At 47.4% G+C, this 24,323-nt stretch overlaps 3 protein-coding genes across 6 annotated transcripts; all 3 read right to left on the bottom strand.

The window, feature by feature from the left end:
- Positions 1–658: 658 nt before the first annotated feature.
- On the bottom strand, positions 659–3,588 carry LOC125344803 (melanoma antigen preferentially expressed in tumors-like). Of its 2 annotated transcripts, XM_048337134.1 has the most exons (3): positions 3,406–3,588; positions 2,930–3,075; positions 659–1,235 (listed from the first exon to the last, which is right to left on the bottom strand). In XM_048337134.1, the coding sequence occupies exons 1-3, from the start codon at positions 3,442–3,444 to the stop codon at positions 692–694; spliced, it is 729 nt and encodes a 242-aa protein (XP_048193091.1). In that variant the 5' UTR covers positions 3,445–3,588; the 3' UTR covers positions 659–691. The 2 variants fall into 2 exon arrangements, with proteins under 2 accessions (XP_048193091.1, XP_048193090.1); XM_048337133.1 differs by having other exon boundaries at positions 2,930–3,587.
- A 5,084-nt stretch (positions 3,589–8,672) lies between these two features.
- LOC125344804 (melanoma antigen preferentially expressed in tumors-like) lies at positions 8,673–11,602 on the bottom strand. Of its 2 annotated transcripts, XM_048337136.1 has the most exons (3): positions 11,420–11,602; positions 10,944–11,089; positions 8,673–9,249 (listed from the first exon to the last, which is right to left on the bottom strand). In XM_048337136.1, exons 1-3 carry the CDS (start codon positions 11,456–11,458, stop codon positions 8,706–8,708), a joined length of 729 nt encoding a protein of 242 aa, XP_048193093.1. In that variant the 5' UTR covers positions 11,459–11,602; the 3' UTR covers positions 8,673–8,705. The 2 variants fall into 2 exon arrangements, with proteins under 2 accessions (XP_048193093.1, XP_048193092.1); XM_048337135.1 differs by having other exon boundaries at positions 10,944–11,601.
- Positions 11,603–16,685: 5,083 nt separating this feature from the next.
- LOC125344805 (melanoma antigen preferentially expressed in tumors-like) lies at positions 16,686–19,615 on the bottom strand. Of its 2 annotated transcripts, XM_048337138.1 has the most exons (3): positions 19,433–19,615; positions 18,957–19,102; positions 16,686–17,262 (listed from the first exon to the last, which is right to left on the bottom strand). In XM_048337138.1, the coding sequence occupies exons 1-3, from the start codon at positions 19,469–19,471 to the stop codon at positions 16,719–16,721; spliced, it is 729 nt and encodes a 242-aa protein (XP_048193095.1). In that variant the 5' UTR covers positions 19,472–19,615; the 3' UTR covers positions 16,686–16,718. The 2 variants fall into 2 exon arrangements, with proteins under 2 accessions (XP_048193095.1, XP_048193094.1); XM_048337137.1 differs by having other exon boundaries at positions 18,957–19,614.
- Between the last annotated feature and the right edge of the window lie 4,708 nt (positions 19,616–24,323).

Here is a 24,323-nt window from a genome sequence, read left to right as displayed (position 1 = left end):
CAAAAAAAAAAAAAAAAAAAAAAAAAAAAAAATGTTCCCACTAATCATTTCTCAGCAAATTTTTTTTGCCAACTCTCACCTTCAAATAATATCTGACTTTTAAGTTACCGAAACAGGTTCATATATCACACAGCATAACAAATCATTTATACTAAGGTTTCTTTAATTATGGCTGTCTCTTTACATTCATCAATGTAGGGACAATTCTTTTTTTTTTTTTTTTTTTTTTTTTTTTTTTTTTTTTTTTTTTTTTTGCCAGTCCTGGGCCTTGGACTCAGGGCCTGAGCACTGTCCCTGGCTTCTTCCCGCTCAAGGCTAGCACTCTGCCACTTGAGCCACAGCGCCGCTTCTGGCCGTTTTTTCTGTATATGTGGTCTGGGGAATCGAACCTAGGGCCTCGTGTATCCGAGGCAGGCACTCTTGCCACTAGGCTATATCCCCAGCCCCGGGACAATTCTTATACATCACCCTACCCATGTAAAATTTCAAATTCTCATTTGTAATGCCTTAGGATATTTTTGACAATGACCAAACTGCCCCAAGTCAATGTCTAACTCGCATCCCTGATCATCTTTCCTTTTCCTGCTTACCATGAGCAGTCCTTTGTAACTGTGGCTTCTGTGATTTGTACGCTTCGGTGTCCACATGTACAGACCAAAGCTGTGGATAGGGCTACTTACCTGTGTAGATGCTACCAGGGCATGGGCCACAGGTCACTGAAGGGCCACTCACGATGAGGACAGGGTTTGCCACTGAGCCACTCCATGTCTGACCGCCCCAACTCTTGTAGCATCTGCATCAGCTTGGCTTGTAGGGTAGCAAGCAACCCATCTCCAACATGCTCATAAAATTCCAGTGGTGCAGGGTACCGCACACGCCTTAAGTTGGTCAGTCCAATGGTGTGGCGAACGACTCGCAACAGCACATTTATGGAGATGGGGTTCCCAGAAAAGCTAAAGGTTGTGAGCTGGGAACAGTGTCTCAGGGCAGGCAGAATGGCAGTGAGTTGGAGGTTCATGATCCCACATTCCTCTAGGCTCAGGACCTGGAGGGTACTCGATACATTCTCTAGCAGTGCTTCCAGGGTCTCAGAACTTATGTCCATCAGGATAACCCTATTTAGACACAGTCCCCTTAGCTGTCTTGTATTGGGGCACTTAGACAAATTCATCAAGTCTGATTCTAGAAGCAGACAATTGGTGAGAGAGAGGATCTTCAAGGGGCTCCTCAGGCACCTGTGGACAGAGAGAACAGTCAGTGCTGGGGACTGGTGGTGATGAGTAGCAGCCAGTGGGGAGAACTCATAACTCAATACAGCCAATGCAGCAAAGAAAAACCCCAAAGTTTTCCTGATGCCCAACCTTGAGGCTGTCATACTGTAAAGAGGTCTTCCAACAAGGCCAATTTACATGAAGTCCTTTCTACATTTGTTAACCTTGTTCTGGAACTGGGTCAAGTAAATAAGACCTCACATATTCCCTTTCCTTATCTACTGAGTAGAGCAAAGCATACAGATTAGTTGTTGTGATGGTTAAATAAGAGGACCACGAAGATTACTCAGAAAAGAACCTGACCCTAGGTATCAAGAAGAGAAGGACATTAGATTATTTTAGTTCCAGAGACACAAATATAAATCCCCTCAATTAATAACCTGGGGGGGGGGGGAATTAATTTCTTAAAGCAAAAAAGAAGCAGAAGCAGCGTAAGAAGACAAAGCAGAAGCAGCGTAAGAAGACAAAGCAGAAGCAGCGTAAGAAGACAAAGCAGCAGCAGATAAGCACAAAGAAGAGAAGAGGAAGGAGCAGCAGTAGCAGCAATAACAAACCCAAATCAGGCTTTCTTCCAGCAACTGTGTTAATTAAGTCACCTATATTACCTAGTATGAGGCTACTAAAATACCCTTCATAAAGTACAAACCTAGAAGGCAAACAGCCTCCAAAATGTCTGCCAGACACAGGGATCAACTTCAGACTTTTTTTTTTTTTTTTTTTTTTTTTTTTTTTTGCCAGTCCTGGGACTTGGACTCAGGGCCTGAGCACTGTCCCTGGCTACTTTTTCTCAAGGCTAGCACTCTGCCACTTGAGTCACAGCGCCACTTCTGGCCATTTTCTGTATATGTGGTGCTGGGGAATCGAACCAGGGCTTCAAGTATACGAGGCAAGCACTCTTGCCACTAGGCCATATCCCCAGCCCCCAGACTTTTTTATTATCTCTTAACCACCTATCCTTTATTTCTAGAATCATATACTTCATATATACTCCCTCACATTAAGTACAAATCCATTTTGAAATTGAGTCTCCATTATGATAAAATAAAAGGAATTAAGTAGAACTCTTAAGAGAGAGTTAAGGATGTACCGTTACAATCAATGGATCAATATATCAGTGGGCTGTCTAAAGTATAAATCCTTTATAAAATCTGGCTTATCTAATTCTATGTCTCACTCTGTGTTCTTATGTGTGTTGTTCTCTTTTTAAATTTCTAGACAGAGTTTTACTATGTAGCATAGGCTTATCTCAAAGACAAAATTCTCCTGCCAAGCCTCTCGAATGCTCGAATTACAGGTATAAACTACCACACCCAGGGTCCTGACATTGCTTGAGCACATAGTCTCTGCATATAAACCAAAACAGTGGCATTCACTGGATATTTTCCACTGGACCTCAACTAGATCTGTGAGCCAAAATAAATAGTTGTTCTATATAACTTGAGATGATTGTACCCAGTATATGCAATTGTACTATTCTGATCCAAAGAGGGATAAAGACTACCTCTAAACTGTTTGGATAGATACCATACTTGGGAACAAGACAAATGTTGACATACAGGGACACATGATTATGGCTGTCACAGAGCAAAGATGCTTTATCCATCCTGAAATGAATACAGACCTGTCCTATTCTGCAGAGCAAATGTAATAACCCTCACCTGAGCAAACTGCACAAGGAGCCTTCAAGAGAGCTGATGGATTCCAAATGAAGCTCCTGGAGGTGATGTAGACTGAGCAACTGAGAGCTGAACGTCTCCACAAACTGCTCCTCCTCCTCCCAAGAACTACACTGGGACATCTGTGTCTGAGACAGGAAGAGTCTGTGCAATTTACCCATGTATGGTAGAAGAGAAAGGAGCTTCCCCAGGACTGATAATTTCCAGTTACAGACCAGTTCCAAATCCTGGACAGAATACAGCCTCACCATTTTCAATACCTTCATATTTTGTACGGACAGTGCAAAAATACTCAGCTTGTTACAGTATAAGTGTAGTAAACCTTTCCACTGCTTGGCCTTTTCAATCAGAGAAGTGAGCCATTCATCGTGGCTGCCAATACTGAGGTAGAGATCTATGAACACCTTCAGAGGAGCCCTGGGCTCTTTTGCTCCCATACTGGATCCATCCACCTTTACCTTCATCAATGGCAGGATGGCCTGGGACAGTGAGCACATGCCATCCCTGCTACCAGACCATATAGTTTTCTGACATAGATCCAGTACTTGCAGTTTCCCCTGCCTGTGGATAAAACAGATGATTAATGGAAGGTAAAGGGAAGGGTCTCAGAATGAAGGTAAAGGTCAAATATAAACATGAACTCTAAAACCCAGGTATTAGCTGTGGTCCCCTTTTCTCCTAGGATCTTGCTTTTTCCTCTGATTTCTTCTCTCTTAAGGTTATTCTGTTATCTGACTGTCTGTTTAGCATCTGTTATCTATCTGTTCTTCTACCCAATATGTTTAACTTTGTATTACTGAGTACTGATCATAGGACCTCAGAAGTGCAAGGCAAGTATTCTACCACTGAGATTGAACCCTAGAATCTACTTCCCATACCTTTAAGTGACACTGGGAAGGAATGCAGACATGTTCCTTCAGTCAATAGTGCATTATATGGTGGTTCATCCTAAAGGAGATACCAACAATTGTTTCTAGCACCACCCTAGTGTCCACTCTAAAGGCCTCTGATCCTAGCTACCCGACCCCTACTCCTACCCCCATTGTGCACACTAACTCTAGCCAGTACTCACACCCTAACATGCTCCAACCCCAACCTACACCGTAAGCTCCTCACCAACCTTATGCCTCACCCTAAGCCATTTACTAACCAAAATCCATACAATTGTGTACCTAACACATTCATATTGAACACATTGCCTAACTCTTACCCTAGCCCCTTCCTTAACCCTAATCCTTACCTGTGTTATGGAGTGTAAACCACTCCATAACTCAAACTGATTCCACATAGTTAATTCTCACCCACTCCCTAACCCTCAACCCTTCCTAAACCCTATCCTAAAATCTTCCCTAACAGGCTCCCCAACCTCATCCTTTGTCTACCACATTCCCTATTCCCTTCCCTAACCCACTCCCTAAGCCTGACCCATTCCTCAACCATCATTTACTATCTTTCTGTAATAGTGAGCATAACCCTAACTTAGTCCCTAACTCTAACCTGCTCTGTAAGGTTAATGGAAAACCCAACACCTGCCTAATCTATTTCCAAAACATAACTAAATATTTGTGCTAACGCACACTCTGAGTAGCCCTACTACCACCAGTCCTTAGTGACATCAACAACCGACCCCTAACCCAGTCATATTGTTAGATATGTGTAAATTGTCTGAGAAGCCACATACTGAAGGATGGAATCTTGGAGTATTTATCACAGCATTAGCAGTGTGCAGGCAGCCAGCTGTTACAAAGGCCTGCAGCCCACACAGACCCTCTACACTGTCGGGAAACAGGCCAAAGAGGGAGGAAAGAACAAAAACCACACCAGCAAACCAGTTCTCTCTCCCAGCTTTGAGGACTGGGTTAGGGTTGCTGTGTTGAGCACAGTTATTGTGTGGGTTTAGTTAATGAAAAGTTTCAAGTAAGGCATAGGATTCCTGAGTGGCTTAGGGTATGGATTAGGGTTTGGTTACCATAATCAAATGTTAATCCTACCATTAACACCGAGCCCTATGCCTGAAGCTTAACCCAAATATCGCCTATCTTGCCAAAGTTCATTTTTAACAGCTTGTGCTATTAGGCAGCATGTTGACTCACCAAAAGCAGACGTCCAGTTCGCCCCCTTTCCATCTCATTCTCCACCTTCCAAGCACACTGAGGGCCGGGAGTCCTTCGGGCGCCTCAGCTCCTCCCGGCGCGGCGCGAGGTTCAGCGGTGCTGCCTCCGGGGTGGCGCCGGGACCCCCGCGCCAGGCCAGGGCCGCCGGCTGTGCGGGCAGAAGGGAGAAGAGCTGCGGCTGGCGCTGGAGGCGGAGGAGCGCGGCTGGGGGCTGCGCCGGCCCGGGGCTCGGCTCCGGGAGAGCCGGGCGGGTGGAGGAGGCGCGCGCGCACCTGCCGGGCCCCGGGCGGGGAGGGGCGGCGCCCGGCGCCCAGAGGCCTCCGGTCCCGGGGCGGTGCGCCCTCGCCCGGCGCCGCCCGTCCCCGAGCGGGGTCCGCACCGTCCGCTCCCGCGTCTGCCCGAATCTCAGGCGGGCGTTTCGGGCGGGCAGGGCCAGCACCCCGAGCCTGCGCCCCGGAACCGGGAGGACCCGGACTCGGTGCGGCGCGCGCCGACCCACAGGTCCGGGCCGACGGCTCGGGACGCGCGGCCGCCGGGAGCCGGAAGCGGGGGCTGGAAGCAGGGCGAGGGGAGGGCAGATCTCCCCGGGTCCGGGTGGCGATGGGGGCGGGGGTCACCCCTTCCAGACCCGGGTCCCCGCGCCCCGCCCGGCGGCGCCCGCAGTGCAAACGCGGGTCATGAAGAAGAAACCAGGTGGGCGAGGCGGCGGGCAAACACCCGTGGACAACGCGGGAGAAGCCGCGGCGGCTCCGCGTGGACTTCCCACCTGGAGCTCAGAGCCCCGGATAAACTGCTCCAAGTTCACTCCAGCGCCCCGACACGAACCGCCCGAAAGTTCCAGACCCCTCTAAGGAGGATGAGAACCTCCGCCTTCCCTCACGGCGCATTCCTTACCTGATGGCTGCCGGGTGTGTGGAGCAGGAGCCGGGAAAGGAGGACGCCACGCGGTCTCGGGCAGGAGAGGAGAGCTCGTCCCGCTGACCCGCGCCCACGCTCACAGAGAGCAGCCGCCCCCGGGCGAGGCCTTCTGTAGGGGGGTGGGATGGGGAGGTGAGGCCCGGATGTGACCTCAGGGGCGGGGGAGGCAGCCGCCTCCAGGTGTGCGGGTCACCTAGGTAACTCTGCCTCTGTACTGATGTGACCATCTTGCCTGGTGACACAAAGGAAAAGTATTTTACTCTCCCCAGACATTCAGGGCTGCTGGCAAAAGACCTGGTTGAGAAAGACATTTTGTCTCTCTAGTAAACCTAGTAAATTTAATCAAGTGATCTCTTGGTGCTGTTTTGGTGTGTTTTTAAATTTTTAATTTTATTCTCAAGATGACATACAGAGAGGTTACAGTTACATACGTAAAGTAGTGAGTACATTTCTTGTCAAACTTGTTACCTCCTCCCTCATTTTTCTCCCACCTTCTCTCCTCCCCATGACCTATTGTTTTGAGAGAGGCTTTATATGGACATTCATATTAAGAACAAAAACACACTACTGTAAATGAGCCTCCAGTTTATATTTTCTATTTTTCCATATTCCTGATATAATTATTTTCCCTCTTTAATCTATAAAAACCTGTCTCTTCAAATAGCATTTGCTGGGCTGGAAATATGGCCTAGTGGTAGAGTGCTTGCCTCACATACATGAAGCCCTGGGTTCGAGTTCTCAGCACCGCATACATACAAAAAGCCAGAAGTAGCACTGTGGCTCAAGAGGTTGAGTGCTATCCTTGAGTAAAAAGAAGCCAGGGCCAGGGTCAGTGCTCAAGCCCTGAGTCCAAACCCCAGGACTAGCCAAAACAAACAAATATATACATGTATGGCATTTGCTTTGTACTCTGAAATACTCACTGGTATACAAAACCTATCAACTCTTGAAGTATGAGAAATGGAAGAGTTTTAGATATGGCTACTGCCACCCACAGGAAACCTATGCCAGGCTTAGAAAAGACTGCTGCCTTGGAGCTAAATTTCAGGACAACCTCAAGGCAACACTCATAAATTAACCTATCTAGTCTTGGATGAATCTCAAGGGAAAATGGGGATCCTGGCCTCACTTCTTCAGGGGATTGACATCCCATCTACTTTATTCCTTTTTGACACTAGAACTCACTTTATTGACTTCCTACCCAGAGTTCTTTCTGCATGCACTAGGCTGGAGGTTTAGTGACCAGGGTACAGCATGGATACCATCCACACTTTCTGACCCTTCAGTGCCTCTTAGCTCCATGAATCATGAGGCCATGTAATTCTATTCGAAAATCAATTAGACCATGACATGGCTCGGTGGATTGCTCCATATTCATGTGCTAGGATAATAAATAGGTAGGTTAGGACATATCTACAACCCTACCAGCTCCAAGCAAATCCAATATATCATCATGGCACTGAATCCAAGATTGGATTCATTCTTCTCTACAGGAAGAGGGTATGTGAAAGACTGTCTCCCCTTAAAGGAGACATAGCAAACAGTCAGATACCCAGGACCAAGGTGGAATATGGAGGCAACACAAGCACATGAAATAGCTCCCATAAGATGCAGAAGAGCCAATCTGGTGAGAATTCAAACTATTCCCTGAGGGGGGAAAAAAAGGACCAATAAGCAAGACTCCCCCAAAGAGATTAAAAACAGGAAAGAGCCTAGTAACCCTATAAAAGCCTGTTGCCAACCCCACATTGGCACCTTCACCAGATCAGAAGCAGCAGTAGCAATAGCAGCAATATGCTCTTGGCCTCATTGCCCATCATTTTCCTTTTAATAGTGTCCTAATAAATGTTCCCGGGCTGGGGATATGGCCTAGTGGCAAGAGTGCTTGCCTCGTATACATGAGGCCCTGGGTTCGATTCCCCAGCACCACATATACAGAAAATGGCCAGAAGTGGCGCTGTGGCTCAAGTGGCAGAGTGCTAGCCTTGAGCAAAAAGAAGCCAGGGACAGTGCTCAGGCCCTGAGTCCAAGCCCCAGGACTGGCCAAAAAAAAAAAAAAAAAAAAAAAAAAAAAAATGTTCCCACTAATCATTTCTCAGCAAATTTTTTTTGCCAACTCTCAACTTCAAATAATATCTGACTTTTAAGTTACCGAAACAGGTTCATATATCACACAGCATAACAAATCATTTATACTAAGGTTTCTTTAATTATGGCTGTCTCTTTACATTCATCAATGTAGGGACAATTCTTTTTTTTTTTTTTTTTTTTTTTTTTTTTTTTTTTTTTGCCAGTCCTGGGCCTTGGACTCAGGGCCTGAGCACTGTCCCTGGCTTCTTCCCGCTCAAGGCTAGCACTCTGCCACTTGAGCCACAGCGCCGCTTCTGGCCGTTTTTTCTGTATATGTGGTCTGGGGAATCGAACCTAGGGCCTCGTGTATCCGAGGCAGGCACTCTTGCCACTAGGCTATATCCCCAGCCCCGGGACAATTCTTATACATCACCCTACCCATGTAAAATTTCAAATTCTCATTTGTAATGCCTTAGGATATTTTTGACAATGACCAAACTGCCCCAAGTCAATGTCTAACTCGCATCCCTGATCATCTTTCCTTTTCCTGCTTACCATGAGCAGTCCTTTGTAACTGTGGCTTCTGTGATTTGTACGCTTCGGTGTCCACATGTACAGACCAAAGCTGTGGATAGGGCTACTTACCTGTGTAGATGCTACCAGGGCATGGGCCACAGGTCACTGAAGGGCCACTCACGATGAGGACAGGGTTTGCCACTGAGCCACTCCATGTCTGACCGCCCCAACTCTTGTAGCATCTGCATCAGCTTGGCTTGTAGGGTAGCAAGCAACCCATCTCCAACATGCTCATAAAATTCCAGTGGTGCAGGGTACCGCACACGCCTTAAGTTGGTCAGTCCAATGGTGTGGCGAACGACTCGCAACAGCACATTTATGGAGATGGGGTTCCCAGAAAAGCTAAAGGTTGTGAGCTGGGAACAGTGTCTCAGGGCAGGCAGAATGGCAGTGAGTTGGAGGTTCATGATCCCACATTCCTCTAGGCTCAGGACCTGGAGGGTACTCGATACATTCTCTAGCAGTGCTTCCAGGGTCTCAGAACTTATGTCCATCAGGATAACCCTATTTAGACACAGTCCCCTTAGCTGTCTTGTATTGGGGCACTTAGACAAATTCATCAAGTCTGATTCTAGAAGCAGACAATTGGTGAGAGAGAGGATCTTCAAGGGGCTCCTCAGGCACCTGTGGACAGAGAGAACAGTCAGTGCTGGGGACTGGTGGTGATGAGTAGCAGCCAGTGGGGAGAACTCATAACTCAATACAGCCAATGCAGCAAAGAAAAACCCCAAAGTTTTCCTGATGCCCAACCTTGAGGCTGTCATACTGTAAAGAGGTCTTCCAACAAGGCCAATTTACATGAAGTCCTTTCTACATTTGTTAACCTTGTTCTGGAACTGGGTCAAGTAAATAAGACCTCACATATTCCCTTTCCTTATCTACTGAGTAGAGCAAAGCATACAGATTAGTTGTTGTGATGGTTAAATAAGAGGACCACGAAGATTACTCAGAAAAGAACCTGACCCTAGGTATCAAGAAGAGAAGGACATTAGATTATTTTAGTTCCAGAGACACAAATATAAATCCCCTCAATTAATAACCTGGGGGGGGGGGGAATTAATTTCTTAAAGCAAAAAAGAAGCAGAAGCAGCGTAAGAAGACAAAGCAGAAGCAGCGTAAGAAGACAAAGCAGAAGCAGCGTAAGAAGACAAAGCAGCAGCAGATAAGCACAAAGAAGAGAAGAGGAAGGAGCAGCAGTAGCAGCAATAACAAACCCAAATCAGGCTTTCTTCCAGCAACTGTGTTAATTAAGTCACCTATATTACCTAGTATGAGGCTACTAAAATACCCTTCATAAAGTACAAACCTAGAAGGCAAACAGCCTCCAAAATGTCTGCCAGACACAGGGATCAACTTCAGACTTTTTTTTTTTTTTTTTTTTTTTTTTTTTTTTGCCAGTCCTGGGACTTGGACTCAGGGCCTGAGCACTGTCCCTGGCTACTTTTTCTCAAGGCTAGCACTCTGCCACTTGAGTCACAGCGCCACTTCTGGCCATTTTCTGTATATGTGGTGCTGGGGAATCGAACCAGGGCTTCAAGTATACGAGGCAAGCACTCTTGCCACTAGGCCATATCCCCAGCCCCCAGACTTTTTTATTATCTCTTAACCACCTATCCTTTATTTCTAGAATCATATACTTCATATATACTCCCTCACATTAAGTACAAATCCATTTTGAAATTGAGTCTCCATTATGATAAAATAAAAGGAATTAAGTAGAACTCTTAAGAGAGAGTTAAGGATGTACCGTTACAATCAATGGATCAATATATCAGTGGGCTGTCTAAAGTATAAATCCTTTATAAAATCTGGCTTATCTAATTCTATGTCTCACTCTGTGTTCTTATGTGTGTTGTTCTCTTTTTAAATTTCTAGACAGAGTTTTACTATGTAGCATAGGCTTATCTCAAAGACAAAATTCTCCTGCCAAGCCTCTCGAATGCTCGAATTACAGGTATAAACTACCACACCCAGGGTCCTGACATTGCTTGAGCACATAGTCTCTGCATATAAACCAAAACAGTGGCATTCACTGGATATTTTCCACTGGACCTCAACTAGATCTGTGAGCCAAAATAAATAGTTGTTCTATATAACTTGAGATGATTGTACCCAGTATATGCAATTGTACTATTCTGATCCAAAGAGGGATAAAGACTACCTCTAAACTGTTTGGATAGATACCATACTTGGGAACAAGACAAATGTTGACATACAGGGACACATGATTATGGCTGTCACAGAGCAAAGATGCTTTATCCATCCTGAAATGAATACAGACCTGTCCTATTCTGCAGAGCAAATGTAATAACCCTCACCTGAGCAAACTGCACAAGGAGCCTTCAAGAGAGCTGATGGATTCCAAATGAAGCTCCTGGAGGTGATGTAGACTGAGCAACTGAGAGCTGAACGTCTCCACAAACTGCTCCTCCTCCTCCCAAGAACTACACTGGGACATCTGTGTCTGAGACAGGAAGAGTCTGTGCAATTTACCCATGTATGGTAGAAGAGAAAGGAGCTTCCCCAGGACTGATAATTTCCAGTTACAGACCAGTTCCAAATCCTGGACAGAATACAGCCTCACCATTTTCAATACCTTCATATTTTGTACGGACAGTGCAAAAATACTCAGCTTGTTACAGTATAAGTGTAGTAAACCTTTCCACTGCTTGGCCTTTTCAATCAGAGAAGTGAGCCATTCATCGTGGCTGCCAATACTGAGGTAGAGATCTATGAACACCTTCAGAGGAGCCCTGGGCTCTTTTGCTCCCATACTGGATCCATCCACCTTTACCTTCATCAATGGCAGGATGGCCTGGGACAGTGAGCACATGCCATCCCTGCTACCAGACCATATAGTTTTCTGACATAGATCCAGTACTTGCAGTTTCCCCTGCCTGTGGATAAAACAGATGATTAATGGAAGGTAAAGGGAAGGGTCTCAGAATGAAGGTAAAGGTCAAATATAAACATGAACTCTAAAACCCAGGTATTAGCTGTGGTCCCCTTTTCTCCTAGGATCTTGCTTTTTCCTCTGATTTCTTCTCTCTTAAGGTTATTCTGTTATCTGACTGTCTGTTTAGCATCTGTTATCTATCTGTTCTTCTACCCAATATGTTTAACTTTGTATTACTGAGTACTGATCATAGGACCTCAGAAGTGCAAGGCAAGTATTCTACCACTGAGATTGAACCCTAGAATCTACTTCCCATACCTTTAAGTGACACTGGGAAGGAATGCAGACATGTTCCTTCAGTCAATAGTGCATTATATGGTGGTTCATCCTAAAGGAGATACCAACAATTGTTTCTAGCACCACCCTAGTGTCCACTCTAAAGGCCTCTGATCCTAGCTACCCGACCCCTACTCCTACCCCCATTGTGCACACTAACTCTAGCCAGTACTCACACCCTAACATGCTCCAACCCCAACCTACACCGTAAGCTCCTCACCAACCTTATGCCTCACCCTAAGCCATTTACTAACCAAAATCCATACAATTGTGTACCTAACACATTCATATTGAACACATTGCCTAACTCTTACCCTAGCCCCTTCCTTAACCCTAATCCTTACCTGTGTTATGGAGTGTAAACCACTCCATAACTCAAACTGATTCCACATAGTTAATTCTCACCCACTCCCTAACCCTCAACCCTTCCTAAACCCTATCCTAAAATCTTCCCTAACAGGCTCCCCAACCTCATCCTTTGTCTACCACATTCCCTATTCCCTTCCCTAACCCACTCCCTAAGCCTGACCCATTCCTCAACCATCATTTACTATCTTTCTGTAATAGTGAGCATAACCCTAACTTAGTCCCTAACTCTAACCTGCTCTGTAAGGTTAATGGAAAACCCAACACCTGCCTAATCTATTTCCAAAACATAACTAAATATTTGTGCTAACGCACACTCTGAGTAGCCCTACTACCACCAGTCCTTAGTGACATCAACAACCGACCCCTAACCCAGTCATATTGTTAGATATGTGTAAATTGTCTGAGAAGCCACATACTGAAGGATGGAATCTTGGAGTATTTATCACAGCATTAGCAGTGTGCAGGCAGCCAGCTGTTACAAAGGCCTGCAGCCCACACAGACCCTCTACACTGTCGGGAAACAGGCCAAAGAGGGAGGAAAGAACAAAAACCACACCAGCAAACCAGTTCTCTCTCCCAGCTTTGAGGACTGGGTTAGGGTTGCTGTGTTGAGCACAGTTATTGTGTGGGTTTAGTTAATGAAAAGTTTCAAGTAAGGCATAGGATTCCTGAGTGGCTTAGGGTATGGATTAGGGTTTGGTTACCATAATCAAATGTTAATCCTACCATTAACACCGAGCCCTATGCCTGAAGCTTAACCCAAATATCGCCTATCTTGCCAAAGTTCATTTTTAACAGCTTGTGCTATTAGGCAGCATGTTGACTCACCAAAAGCAGACGTCCAGTTCGCCCCCTTTCCATCTCATTCTCCACCTTCCAAGCACACTGAGGGCCGGGAGTCCTTCGGGCGCCTCAGCTCCTCCCGGCGCGGCGCGAGGTTCAGCGGTGCTGCCTCCGGGGTGGCGCCGGGACCCCCGCGCCAGGCCAGGGCCGCCGGCTGTGCGGGCAGAAGGGAGAAGAGCTGCGGCTGGCGCTGGAGGCGGAGGAGCGCGGCTGGGGGCTGCGCCGGCCCGGGGCTCGGCTCCGGGAGAGCCGGGCGGGTGGAGGAGGCGCGCGCGCACCTGCCGGGCCCCGGGCGGGGAGGGGCGGCGCCCGGCGCCCAGAGGCCTCCGGTCCCGGGGCGGTGCGCCCTCGCCCGGCGCCGCCCGTCCCCGAGCGGGGTCCGCACCGTCCGCTCCCGCGTCTGCCCGAATCTCAGGCGGGCGTTTCGGGCGGGCAGGGCCAGCACCCCGAGCCTGCGCCCCGGAACCGGGAGGACCCGGACTCGGTGCGGCGCGCGCCGACCCACAGGTCCGGGCCGACGGCTCGGGACGCGCGGCCGCCGGGAGCCGGAAGCGGGGGCTGGAAGCAGGGCGAGGGGAGGGCAGATCTCCCCGGGTCCGGGTGGCGATGGGGGCGGGGGTCACCCCTTCCAGACCCGGGTCCCCGCGCCCCGCCCGGCGGCGCCCGCAGTGCAAACGCGGGTCATGAAGAAGAAACCAGGTGGGCGAGGCGGCGGGCAAACACCCGTGGACAACGCGGGAGAAGCCGCGGCGGCTCCGCGTGGACTTCCCACCTGGAGCTCAGAGCCCCGGATAAACTGCTCCAAGTTCACTCCAGCGCCCCGACACGAACCGCCCGAAAGTTCCAGACCCCTCTAAGGAGGATGAGAACCTCCGCCTTCCCTCACGGCGCATTCCTTACCTGATGGCTGCCGGGTGTGTGGAGCAGGAGCCGGGAAAGGAGGACGCCACGCGGTCTCGGGCAGGAGAGGAGAGCTCGTCCCGCTGACCCGCGCCCACGCTCACAGAGAGCAGCCGCCCCCGGGCGAGGCCTTCTGTAGGGGGGTGGGATGGGGAGGTGAGGCCCGGATGTGACCTCAGGGGCGGGGGAGGCAGCCGCCTCCAGGTGTGCGGGTCACCTAGGTAACTCTGCCTCTGTACTGATGTGACCATCTTGCCTGGTGACACAAAGGAAAAGTATTTTACTCTCCCCAGACATTCAGGGCTGCTGGCAAAAGACCTGGTTGAGAAAGACATTTTGTCTCTCTAGTAAACCTAGTAAATTTAATCAAGTGATCTCTTGGTGCTGTTTTGGTGTGTTTTTAAATTTTTAATTTTATTCTCAAGATGACATACAGAGAGGTTACAGTTACATACGTAAAGTAGTGAGTACATTTCTTGTCAAACTTGTTACCTCCTCCCTCATTTTTCTCCCACCTTCTCTCCTCCCCATGACCTATTGTTTTGAGAGAGGCTTTATATGGACATTCATATTAAGAACAAAAACACACTACTGTAAATGAGCCTCCAGTTTATATTTTCTATTTTTCCATATTCCTGATATAATTATTTTCCCTCTTTAATCTATAAAAACCTGTCTCTTCAAATAGCATTTGCTGGGCTGGAAATATGGCCTAGTGGTAGAGTGCTTGCCTCACATACATGAAGCCCTGGGTTCGAGTTCTCAGCACCGCATACATACAAAAAGCCAGAAGTAGCACTGTGGCTCAAGAGGTTGAGTGCTATCCTTGAGTAAAAAGAAGCCAGGGCCAGGGTCAGTGCTCAAGCCCTGAGTCCAAACCCCAGGACTAGCCAAAACAAACAAATATATACATGTATGGCATTTGCTTTGTACTCTGAAATACTCACTGGTATACAAAACCTATCAACTCTTGAAGTATGAGAAATGGAAGAGTTTTAGATATGGCTACTGCCACCCACAGGAAACCTATGCCAGGCTTAGAAAAGACTGCTGCCTTGGAGCTAAATTTCAGGACAACCTCAAGGCAACACTCATAAATTAACCTATCTAGTCTTGGATGAATCTCAAGGGAAAATGGGGATCCTGGCCTCACTTCTTCAGGGGATTGACATCCCATCTACTTTATTCCTTTTTGACACTAGAACTCACTTTATTGACTTCCTACCCAGAGTTCTTTCTGCATGCACTAGGCTGGAGGTTTAGTGACCAGGGTACAGCATGGATACCATCCACACTTTCTGACCCTTCAGTGCCTCTTAGCTCCATGAATCATGAGGCCATGTAATTCTATTCGAAAATCAATTAGACCATGACATGGCTCGGTGGATTGCTCCATATTCATGTGCTAGGATAATAAATAGGTAGGTTAGGACATATCTACAACCCTACCAGCTCCAAGCAAATCCAATATATCATCATGGCACTGAATCCAAGATTGGATTCATTCTTCTCTACAGGAAGAGGGTATGTGAAAGACTGTCTCCCCTTAAAGGAGACATAGCAAACAGTCAGATACCCAGGACCAAGGTGGAATATGGAGGCAACACAAGCACATGAAATAGCTCCCATAAGATGCAGAAGAGCCAATCTGGTGAGAATTCAAACTATTCCCTGAGGGGGGAAAAAAAGGACCAATAAGCAAGACTCCCCCAAAGAGATTAAAAACAGGAAAGAGCCTAGTAACCCTATAAAAGCCTGTTGCCAACCCCACATTGGCACCTTCACCAGATCAGAAGCAGCAGTAGCAATAGCAGCAATATGCTCTTGGCCTCATTGCCCATCATTTTCCTTTTAATAGTGTCCTAATAAATGTTCCCGGGCTGGGGATATGGCCTAGTGGCAAGAGTGCTTGCCTCGTATACATGAGGCCCTGGGTTCGATTCCCCAGCACCACATATACAGAAAATGGCCAGAAGTGGCGCTGTGGCTCAAGTGGCAGAGTGCTAGCCTTGAGCAAAAAGAAGCCAGGGACAGTGCTCAGGCCCTGAGTCCAAGCCCCAGGACTGGCCAAAAAAAAAAAAAAAAAAAAAAAAAAAAAATGTTCCCACTAATCATTTCTCAGCAAATTTTTTTTGCCAACTCTCAACTTCAAATAATATCTGACTTTTAAGTTACCGAAACAGGTTCATATATCACACAGCATAACAAATCATTTATACTAAGGTTTCTTTAATTATGGCTGTCTCTTTACATTCATCAATGTAGGGACAATTCTTTTTTTTTTTTTTTTTTTTTTTTTTTTTTTTTTTTTTGCCAGTCCTGGGCCTTGGACTCAGGGCCTGAGCACTGTCCCTGGCTTCTTCCCGCTCAAGGCTAGCACTCTGCCACTTGAGCCACAGCGCCGCTTCTGGCCGTTTTTTCTGTATATGTGGTCTGGGGAATCGAACCTAGGGCCTCGTGTATCCGAGGCAGGCACTCTTGCCACTAGGCTATATCCCCAGCCCCGGGACAATTCTTATACATCACCCTACCCATGTAAAATTTCAAATTCTCATTTGTAATGCCTTAGGATATTTTTGACAATGACCAAACTGCCCCAAGTCAATGTCTAACTCGCATCCCTGATCATCTTTCCTTTTCCTGCTTACCATGAGCAGTCCTTTGTAACTGTGGCTTCTGTGATTTGTACGCTTCGGTGTCCACATGTACAGACCAAAGCTGTGGATAGGGCTACTTACCTGTGTAGATGCTACCAGGGCATGGGCCACAGGTCACTGAAGGGCCACTCACGATGAGGACAGGGTTTGCCACTGAGCCACTCCATGTCTGACCGCCCCAACTCTTGTAGCATCTGCATCAGCTTGGCTTGTAGGGTAGCAAGCAACCCATCTCCAACATGCTCATAAAATTCCAGTGGTGCAGGGTACCGCACACGCCTTAAGTTGGTCAGTCCAATGGTGTGGCGAACGACTCGCAACAGCACATTTATGGAGATGGGGTTCCCAGAAAAGCTAAAGGTTGTGAGCTGGGAACAGTGTCTCAGGGCAGGCAGAATGGCAGTGAGTTGGAGGTTCATGATCCCACATTCCTCTAGGCTCAGGACCTGGAGGGTACTCGATACATTCTCTAGCAGTGCTTCCAGGGTCTCAGAACTTATGTCCATCAGGATAACCCTATTTAGACACAGTCCCCTTAGCTGTCTTGTATTGGGGCACTTAGACAAATTCATCAAGTCTGATTCTAGAAGCAGACAATTGGTGAGAGAGAGGATCTTCAAGGGGCTCCTCAGGCACCTGTGGACAGAGAGAACAGTCAGTGCTGGGGACTGGTGGTGATGAGTAGCAGCCAGTGGGGAGAACTCATAACTCAATACAGCCAATGCAGCAAAGAAAAACCCCAAAGTTTTCCTGATGCCCAACCTTGAGGCTGTCATACTGTAAAGAGGTCTTCCAACAAGGCCAATTTACATGAAGTCCTTTCTACATTTGTTAACCTTGTTCTGGAACTGGGTCAAGTAAATAAGACCTCACATATTCCCTTTCCTTATCTACTGAGTAGAGCAAAGCATACAGATTAGTTGTTGTGATGGTTAAATAAGAGGACCACGAAGATTACTCAGAAAAGAACCTGACCCTAGGTATCAAGAAGAGAAGGACATTAGATTATTTTAGTTCCAGAGACACAAATATAAATCCCCTCAATTAATAACCTGGGGGGGGGGGGAATTAATTTCTTAAAGCAAAAAAGAAGCAGAAGCAGCGTAAGAAGACAAAGCAGAAGCAGCGTAAGAAGACAAAGCAGAAGCAGCGTAAGAAGACAAAGCAGCAGCAGATAAGCACAAAGAAGAGAAGAGGAAGGAGCAGCAGTAGCAGCAATAACAAACCCAAATCAGGCTTTCTTCCAGCAACTGTGTTAATTAAGTCACCTATATTACCTAGTATGAGGCTACTAAAATACCCTTCATAAAGTACAAACCTAGAAGGCAAACAGCCTCCAAAATGTCTGCCAGACACAGGGATCAACTTCAGACTTTTTTTTTTTTTTTTTTTTTTTTTTTTTTTTGCCAGTCCTGGGACTTGGACTCAGGGCCTGAGCACTGTCCCTGGCTACTTTTTCTCAAGGCTAGCACTCTGCCACTTGAGTCACAGCGCCACTTCTGGCCATTTTCTGTATATGTGGTGCTGGGGAATCGAACCAGGGCTTCAAGTATACGAGGCAAGCACTCTTGCCACTAGGCCATATCCCCAGCCCCCAGACTTTTTTATTATCTCTTAACCACCTATCCTTTATTTCTAGAATCATATACTTCATATATACTCCCTCACATTAAGTACAAATCCATTTTGAAATTGAGTCTCCATTATGATAAAATAAAAGGAATTAAGTAGAACTCTTAAGAGAGAGTTAAGGATGTACCGTTACAATCAATGGATCAATATATCAGTGGGCTGTCTAAAGTATAAATCCTTTATAAAATCTGGCTTATCTAATTCTATGTCTCACTCTGTGTTCTTATGTGTGTTGTTCTCTTTTTAAATTTCTAGACAGAGTTTTACTATGTAGCATAGGCTTATCTCAAAGACAAAATTCTCCTGCCAAGCCTCTCGAATGCTCGAATTACAGGTATAAACTACCACACCCAGGGTCCTGACATTGCTTGAGCACATAGTCTCTGCATATAAACCAAAACAGTGGCATTCACTGGATATTTTCCACTGGACCTCAACTAGATCTGTGAGCCAAAATAAATAGTTGTTCTATATAACTTGAGATGATTGTACCCAGTATATGCAATTGTACTATTCTGATCCAAAGAGGGATAAAGACTACCTCTAAACTGTTTGGATAGATACCATACTTGGGAACAAGACAAATGTTGACATACAGGGACACATGATTATGGCTGTCACAGAGCAAAGATGCTTTATCCATCCTGAAATGAATACAGACCTGTCCTATTCTGCAGAGCAAATGTAATAACCCTCACCTGAGCAAACTGCACAAGGAGCCTTCAAGAGAGCTGATGGATTCCAAATGAAGCTCCTGGAGGTGATGTAGACTGAGCAACTGAGAGCTGAACGTCTCCACAAACTGCTCCTCCTCCTCCCAAGAACTACACTGGGACATCTGTGTCTGAGACAGGAAGAGTCTGTGCAATTTACCCATGTATGGTAGAAGAGAAAGGAGCTTCCCCAGGACTGATAATTTCCAGTTACAGACCAGTTCCAAATCCTGGACAGAATACAGCCTCACCATTTTCAATACCTTCATATTTTGTACGGACAGTGCAAAAATACTCAGCTTGTTACAGTATAAGTGTAGTAAACCTTTCCACTGCTTGGCCTTTTCAATCAGAGAAGTGAGCCATTCATCGTGGCTGCCAATACTGAGGTAGAGATCTATGAACACCTTCAGAGGAGCCCTGGGCTCTTTTGCTCCCATACTGGATCCATCCACCTTTACCTTCATCAATGGCAGGATGGCCTGGGACAGTGAGCACATGCCATCCCTGCTACCAGACCATATAGTTTTCTGACATAGATCCAGTACTTGCAGTTTCCCCTGCCTGTGGATAAAACAGATGATTAATGGAAGGTAAAGGGAAGGGTCTCAGAATGAAGGTAAAGGTCAAATATAAACATGAACTCTAAAACCCAGGTATTAGCTGTGGTCCCCTTTTCTCCTAGGATCTTGCTTTTTCCTCTGATTTCTTCTCTCTTAAGGTTATTCTGTTATCTGACTGTCTGTTTAGCATCTGTTATCTATCTGTTCTTCTACCCAATATGTTTAACTTTGTATTACTGAGTACTGATCATAGGACCTCAGAAGTGCAAGGCAAGTATTCTACCACTGAGATTGAACCCTAGAATCTACTTCCCATACCTTTAAGTGACACTGGGAAGGAATGCAGACATGTTCCTTCAGTCAATAGTGCATTATATGGTGGTTCATCCTAAAGGAGATACCAACAATTGTTTCTAGCACCACCCTAGTGTCCACTCTAAAGGCCTCTGATCCTAGCTACCCGACCCCTACTCCTACCCCCATTGTGCACACTAACTCTAGCCAGTACTCACACCCTAACATGCTCCAACCCCAACCTACACCGTAAGCTCCTCACCAACCTTATGCCTCACCCTAAGCCATTTACTAACCAAAATCCATACAATTGTGTACCTAACACATTCATATTGAACACATTGCCTAACTCTTACCCTAGCCCCTTCCTTAACCCTAATCCTTACCTGTGTTATGGAGTGTAAACCACTCCATAACTCAAACTGATTCCACATAGTTAATTCTCACCCACTCCCTAACCCTCAACCCTTCCTAAACCCTATCCTAAAATCTTCCCTAACAGGCTCCCCAACCTCATCCTTTGTCTACCACATTCCCTATTCCCTTCCCTAACCCACTCCCTAAGCCTGACCCATTCCTCAACCATCATTTACTATCTTTCTGTAATAGTGAGCATAACCCTAACTTAGTCCCTAACTCTAACCTGCTCTGTAAGGTTAATGGAAAACCCAACACCTGCCTAATCTATTTCCAAAACATAACTAAATATTTGTGCTAACGCACACTCTGAGTAGCCCTACTACCACCAGTCCTTAGTGACATCAACAACCGACCCCTAACCCAGTCATATTGTTAGATATGTGTAAATTGTCTGAGAAGCCACATACTGAAGGATGGAATCTTGGAGTATTTATCACAGCATTAGCAGTGTGCAGGCAGCCAGCTGTTACAAAGGCCTGCAGCCCACACAGACCCTCTACACTGTCGGGAAACAGGCCAAAGAGGGAGGAAAGAACAAAAACCACACCAGCAAACCAGTTCTCTCTCCCAGCTTTGAGGACTGGGTTAGGGTTGCTGTGTTGAGCACAGTTATTGTGTGGGTTTAGTTAATGAAAAGTTTCAAGTAAGGCATAGGATTCCTGAGTGGCTTAGGGTATGGATTAGGGTTTGGTTACCATAATCAAATGTTAATCCTACCATTAACACCGAGCCCTATGCCTGAAGCTTAACCCAAATATCGCCTATCTTGCCAAAGTTCATTTTTAACAGCTTGTGCTATTAGGCAGCATGTTGACTCACCAAAAGCAGACGTCCAGTTCGCCCCCTTTCCATCTCATTCTCCACCTTCCAAGCACACTGAGGGCCGGGAGTCCTTCGGGCGCCTCAGCTCCTCCCGGCGCGGCGCGAGGTTCAGCGGTGCTGCCTCCGGGGTGGCGCCGGGACCCCCGCGCCAGGCCAGGGCCGCCGGCTGTGCGGGCAGAAGGGAGAAGAGCTGCGGCTGGCGCTGGAGGCGGAGGAGCGCGGCTGGGGGCTGCGCCGGCCCGGGGCTCGGCTCCGGGAGAGCCGGGCGGGTGGAGGAGGCGCGCGCGCACCTGCCGGGCCCCGGGCGGGGAGGGGCGGCGCCCGGCGCCCAGAGGCCTCCGGTCCCGGGGCGGTGCGCCCTCGCCCGGCGCCGCCCGTCCCCGAGCGGGGTCCGCACCGTCCGCTCCCGCGTCTGCCCGAATCTCAGGCGGGCGTTTCGGGCGGGCAGGGCCAGCACCCCGAGCCTGCGCCCCGGAACCGGGAGGACCCGGACTCGGTGCGGCGCGCGCCGACCCACAGGTCCGGGCCGACGGCTCGGGACGCGCGGCCGCCGGGAGCCGGAAGCGGGGGCTGGAAGCAGGGCGAGGGGAGGGCAGATCTCCCCGGGTCCGGGTGGCGATGGGGGCGGGGGTCACCCCTTCCAGACCCGGGTCCCCGCGCCCCGCCCGGCGGCGCCCGCAGTGCAAACGCGGGTCATGAAGAAGAAACCAGGTGGGCGAGGCGGCGGGCAAACACCCGTGGACAACGCGGGAGAAGCCGCGGCGGCTCCGCGTGGACTTCCCACCTGGAGCTCAGAGCCCCGGATAAACTGCTCCAAGTTCACTCCAGCGCCCCGACACGAACCGCCCGAAAGTTCCAGACCCCTCTAAGGAGGATGAGAACCTCCGCCTTCCCTCACGGCGCATTCCTTACCTGATGGCTGCCGGGTGTGTGGAGCAGGAGCCGGGAAAGGAGGACGCCACGCGGTCTCGGGCAGGAGAGGAGAGCTCGTCCCGCTGACCCGCGCCCACGCTCACAGAGAGCAGCCGCCCCCGGGCGAGGCCTTCTGTAGGGGGGTGGGATGGGGAGGTGAGGCCCGGATGTGACCTCAGGGGCGGGGGAGGCAGCCGCCTCCAGGTGTGCGGGTCACCTAGGTAACTCTGCCTCTGTACTGATGTGACCATCTTGCCTGGTGACACAAAGGAAAAGTATTTTACTCTCCCCAGACATTCAGGGCTGCTGGCAAAAGACCTGGTTGAGAAAGACATTTTGTCTCTCTAGTAAACCTAGTAAATTTAATCAAGTGATCTCTTGGTGCTGTTTTGGTGTGTTTTTAAATTTTTAATTTTATTCTCAAGATGACATACAGAGAGGTTACAGTTACATACGTAAAGTAGTGAGTACATTTCTTGTCAAACTTGTTACCTCCTCCCTCATTTTTCTCCCACCTTCTCTCCTCCCCATGACCTATTGTTTTGAGAGAGGCTTTATATGGACATTCATATTAAGAACAAAAACACACTACTGTAAATGAGCCTCCAGTTTATATTTTCTATTTTTCCATATTCCTGATATAATTATTTTCCCTCTTTAATCTATAAAAACCTGTCTCTTCAAATAGCATTTGCTGGGCTGGAAATATGGCCTAGTGGTAGAGTGCTTGCCTCACATACATGAAGCCCTGGGTTCGAGTTCTCAGCACCGCATACATACAAAAAGCCAGAAGTAGCACTGTGGCTCAAGAGGTTGAGTGCTATCCTTGAGTAAAAAGAAGCCAGGGCCAGGGTCAGTGCTCAAGCCCTGAGTCCAAACCCCAGGACTAGCCAAAACAAACAAATATATACATGTATGGCATTTGCTTTGTACTCTGAAATACTCACTGGTATACAAAACCTATCAACTCTTGAAGTATGAGAAATGGAAGAGTTTTAGATATGGCTACTGCCACCCACAGGAAACCTATGCCAGGCTTAGAAAAGACTGCTGCCTTGGAGCTAAATTTCAGGACAACCTCAAGGCAACACTCATAAATTAACCTATCTAGTCTTGGATGAATCTCAAGGGAAAATGGGGATCCTGGCCTCACTTCTTCAGGGGATTGACATCCCATCTACTTTATTCCTTTTTGACACTAGAACTCACTTTATTGACTTCCTACCCAGAGTTCTTTCTGCATGCACTAGGCTGGAGGTTTAGTGACCAGGGTACAGCATGGATACCATCCACACTTTCTGACCCTTCAGTGCCTCTTAGCTCCATGAATCATGAGGCCATGTAATTCTATTCGAAAATCAATTAGACCATGACATGGCTCGGTGGATTGCTCCATATTCATGTGCTAGGATAATAAATAGGTAGGTTAGGACATATCTACAACCCTACCAGCTCCAAGCAAATCCAATATATCATCATGGCACTGAATCCAAGATTGGATTCATTCTTCTCTACAGGAAGAGGGTATGTGAAAGACTGTCTCCCCTTAAAGGAGACATAGCAAACAGTCAGATACCCAGGACCAAGGTGGAATATGGAGGCAACACAAGCACATGAAATAGCTCCCATAAGATGCAGAAGAGCCAATCTGGTGAGAATTCAAACTATTCCCTGAGGGGGGAAAAAAAGGACCAATAAGCAAGACTCCCCCAAAGAGATTAAAAACAGGAAAGAGCCTAGTAACCCTATAAAAGCCTGTTGCCAACCCCACATTGGCACCTTCACCAGATCAGAAGCAGCAGTAGCAATAGCAGCAATATGCTCTTGGCCTCATTGCCCATCATTTTCCTTTTAATAGTGTCCTAATAAATGTTCCCGGGCTGGGGATATGGCCTAGTGGCAAGAGTGCTTGCCTCGTATACATGAGGCCCTGGGTTCGATTCCCCAGCACCACATATACAGAAAATGGCCAGAAGTGGCGCTGTGGCTCAAGTGGCAGAGTGCTAGCCTTGAGCAAAAAGAAGCCAGGGACAGTGCTCAGGCCCTGAGTCCAAGCCCCAGGACTGGCCAAAAAAAAAAAAAAAAAAAAAAAAAAAAAAATGTTCCCACTAATCATTTCTCAGCAAATTTTTTTTGCCAACTCTCACCTTCAAATAATATCTGACTTTTAAGTTACCGAAACAGGTTCATATATCACACAGCATAACAAATCATTTATACTAAGGTTTCTTTAATTATGGCTGTCTCTTTACATTCATCAATGTAGGGACAATTCTTTTTTTTTTTTTTTTTTTTTTTTTTTTTTTTTTTTTTTTTTTTTGCCAGTCCTGGGCCTTGGACT

This window comes from Perognathus longimembris, unplaced genomic scaffold, assembly GCF_023159225.1.
Source record: "Perognathus longimembris pacificus isolate PPM17 unplaced genomic scaffold, ASM2315922v1 HiC_scaffold_4408, whole genome shotgun sequence".
Taxonomy (NCBI): domain Eukaryota; kingdom Metazoa; phylum Chordata; class Mammalia; order Rodentia; family Heteromyidae; genus Perognathus; species Perognathus longimembris.
The sequence above is the reverse complement of the archived record's forward strand: the minus strand, read 5'-3'. Positions and strand labels throughout refer to the sequence as shown.

Bases quoted from the DNA above. Each gene is read 5' to 3' on its own strand.
- LOC125344803 (XM_048337133.1), bottom strand. From the start codon at position 3,444: ATGTGCTCACTGTCCCAGGCCATCCTGCCATTGATGAAGGTAAAGGTG. The intron at 1,236-2,929 runs GTGAGGGTTATT...CTCTGTCCACAG, and splicing joins TCCTTGTGCAGTTTGCTCAG to GTGCCTGAGGAGCCCCTTGA.
- LOC125344805 (XM_048337137.1), bottom strand. From the start codon at position 19,471: ATGTGCTCACTGTCCCAGGCCATCCTGCCATTGATGAAGGTAAAGGTG. The intron at 17,263-18,956 runs GTGAGGGTTATT...CTCTGTCCACAG, and splicing joins TCCTTGTGCAGTTTGCTCAG to GTGCCTGAGGAGCCCCTTGA.
- LOC125344804 (XM_048337135.1), bottom strand. From the start codon at position 11,458: ATGTGCTCACTGTCCCAGGCCATCCTGCCATTGATGAAGGTAAAGGTG. The intron at 9,250-10,943 runs GTGAGGGTTATT...CTCTGTCCACAG, and splicing joins TCCTTGTGCAGTTTGCTCAG to GTGCCTGAGGAGCCCCTTGA.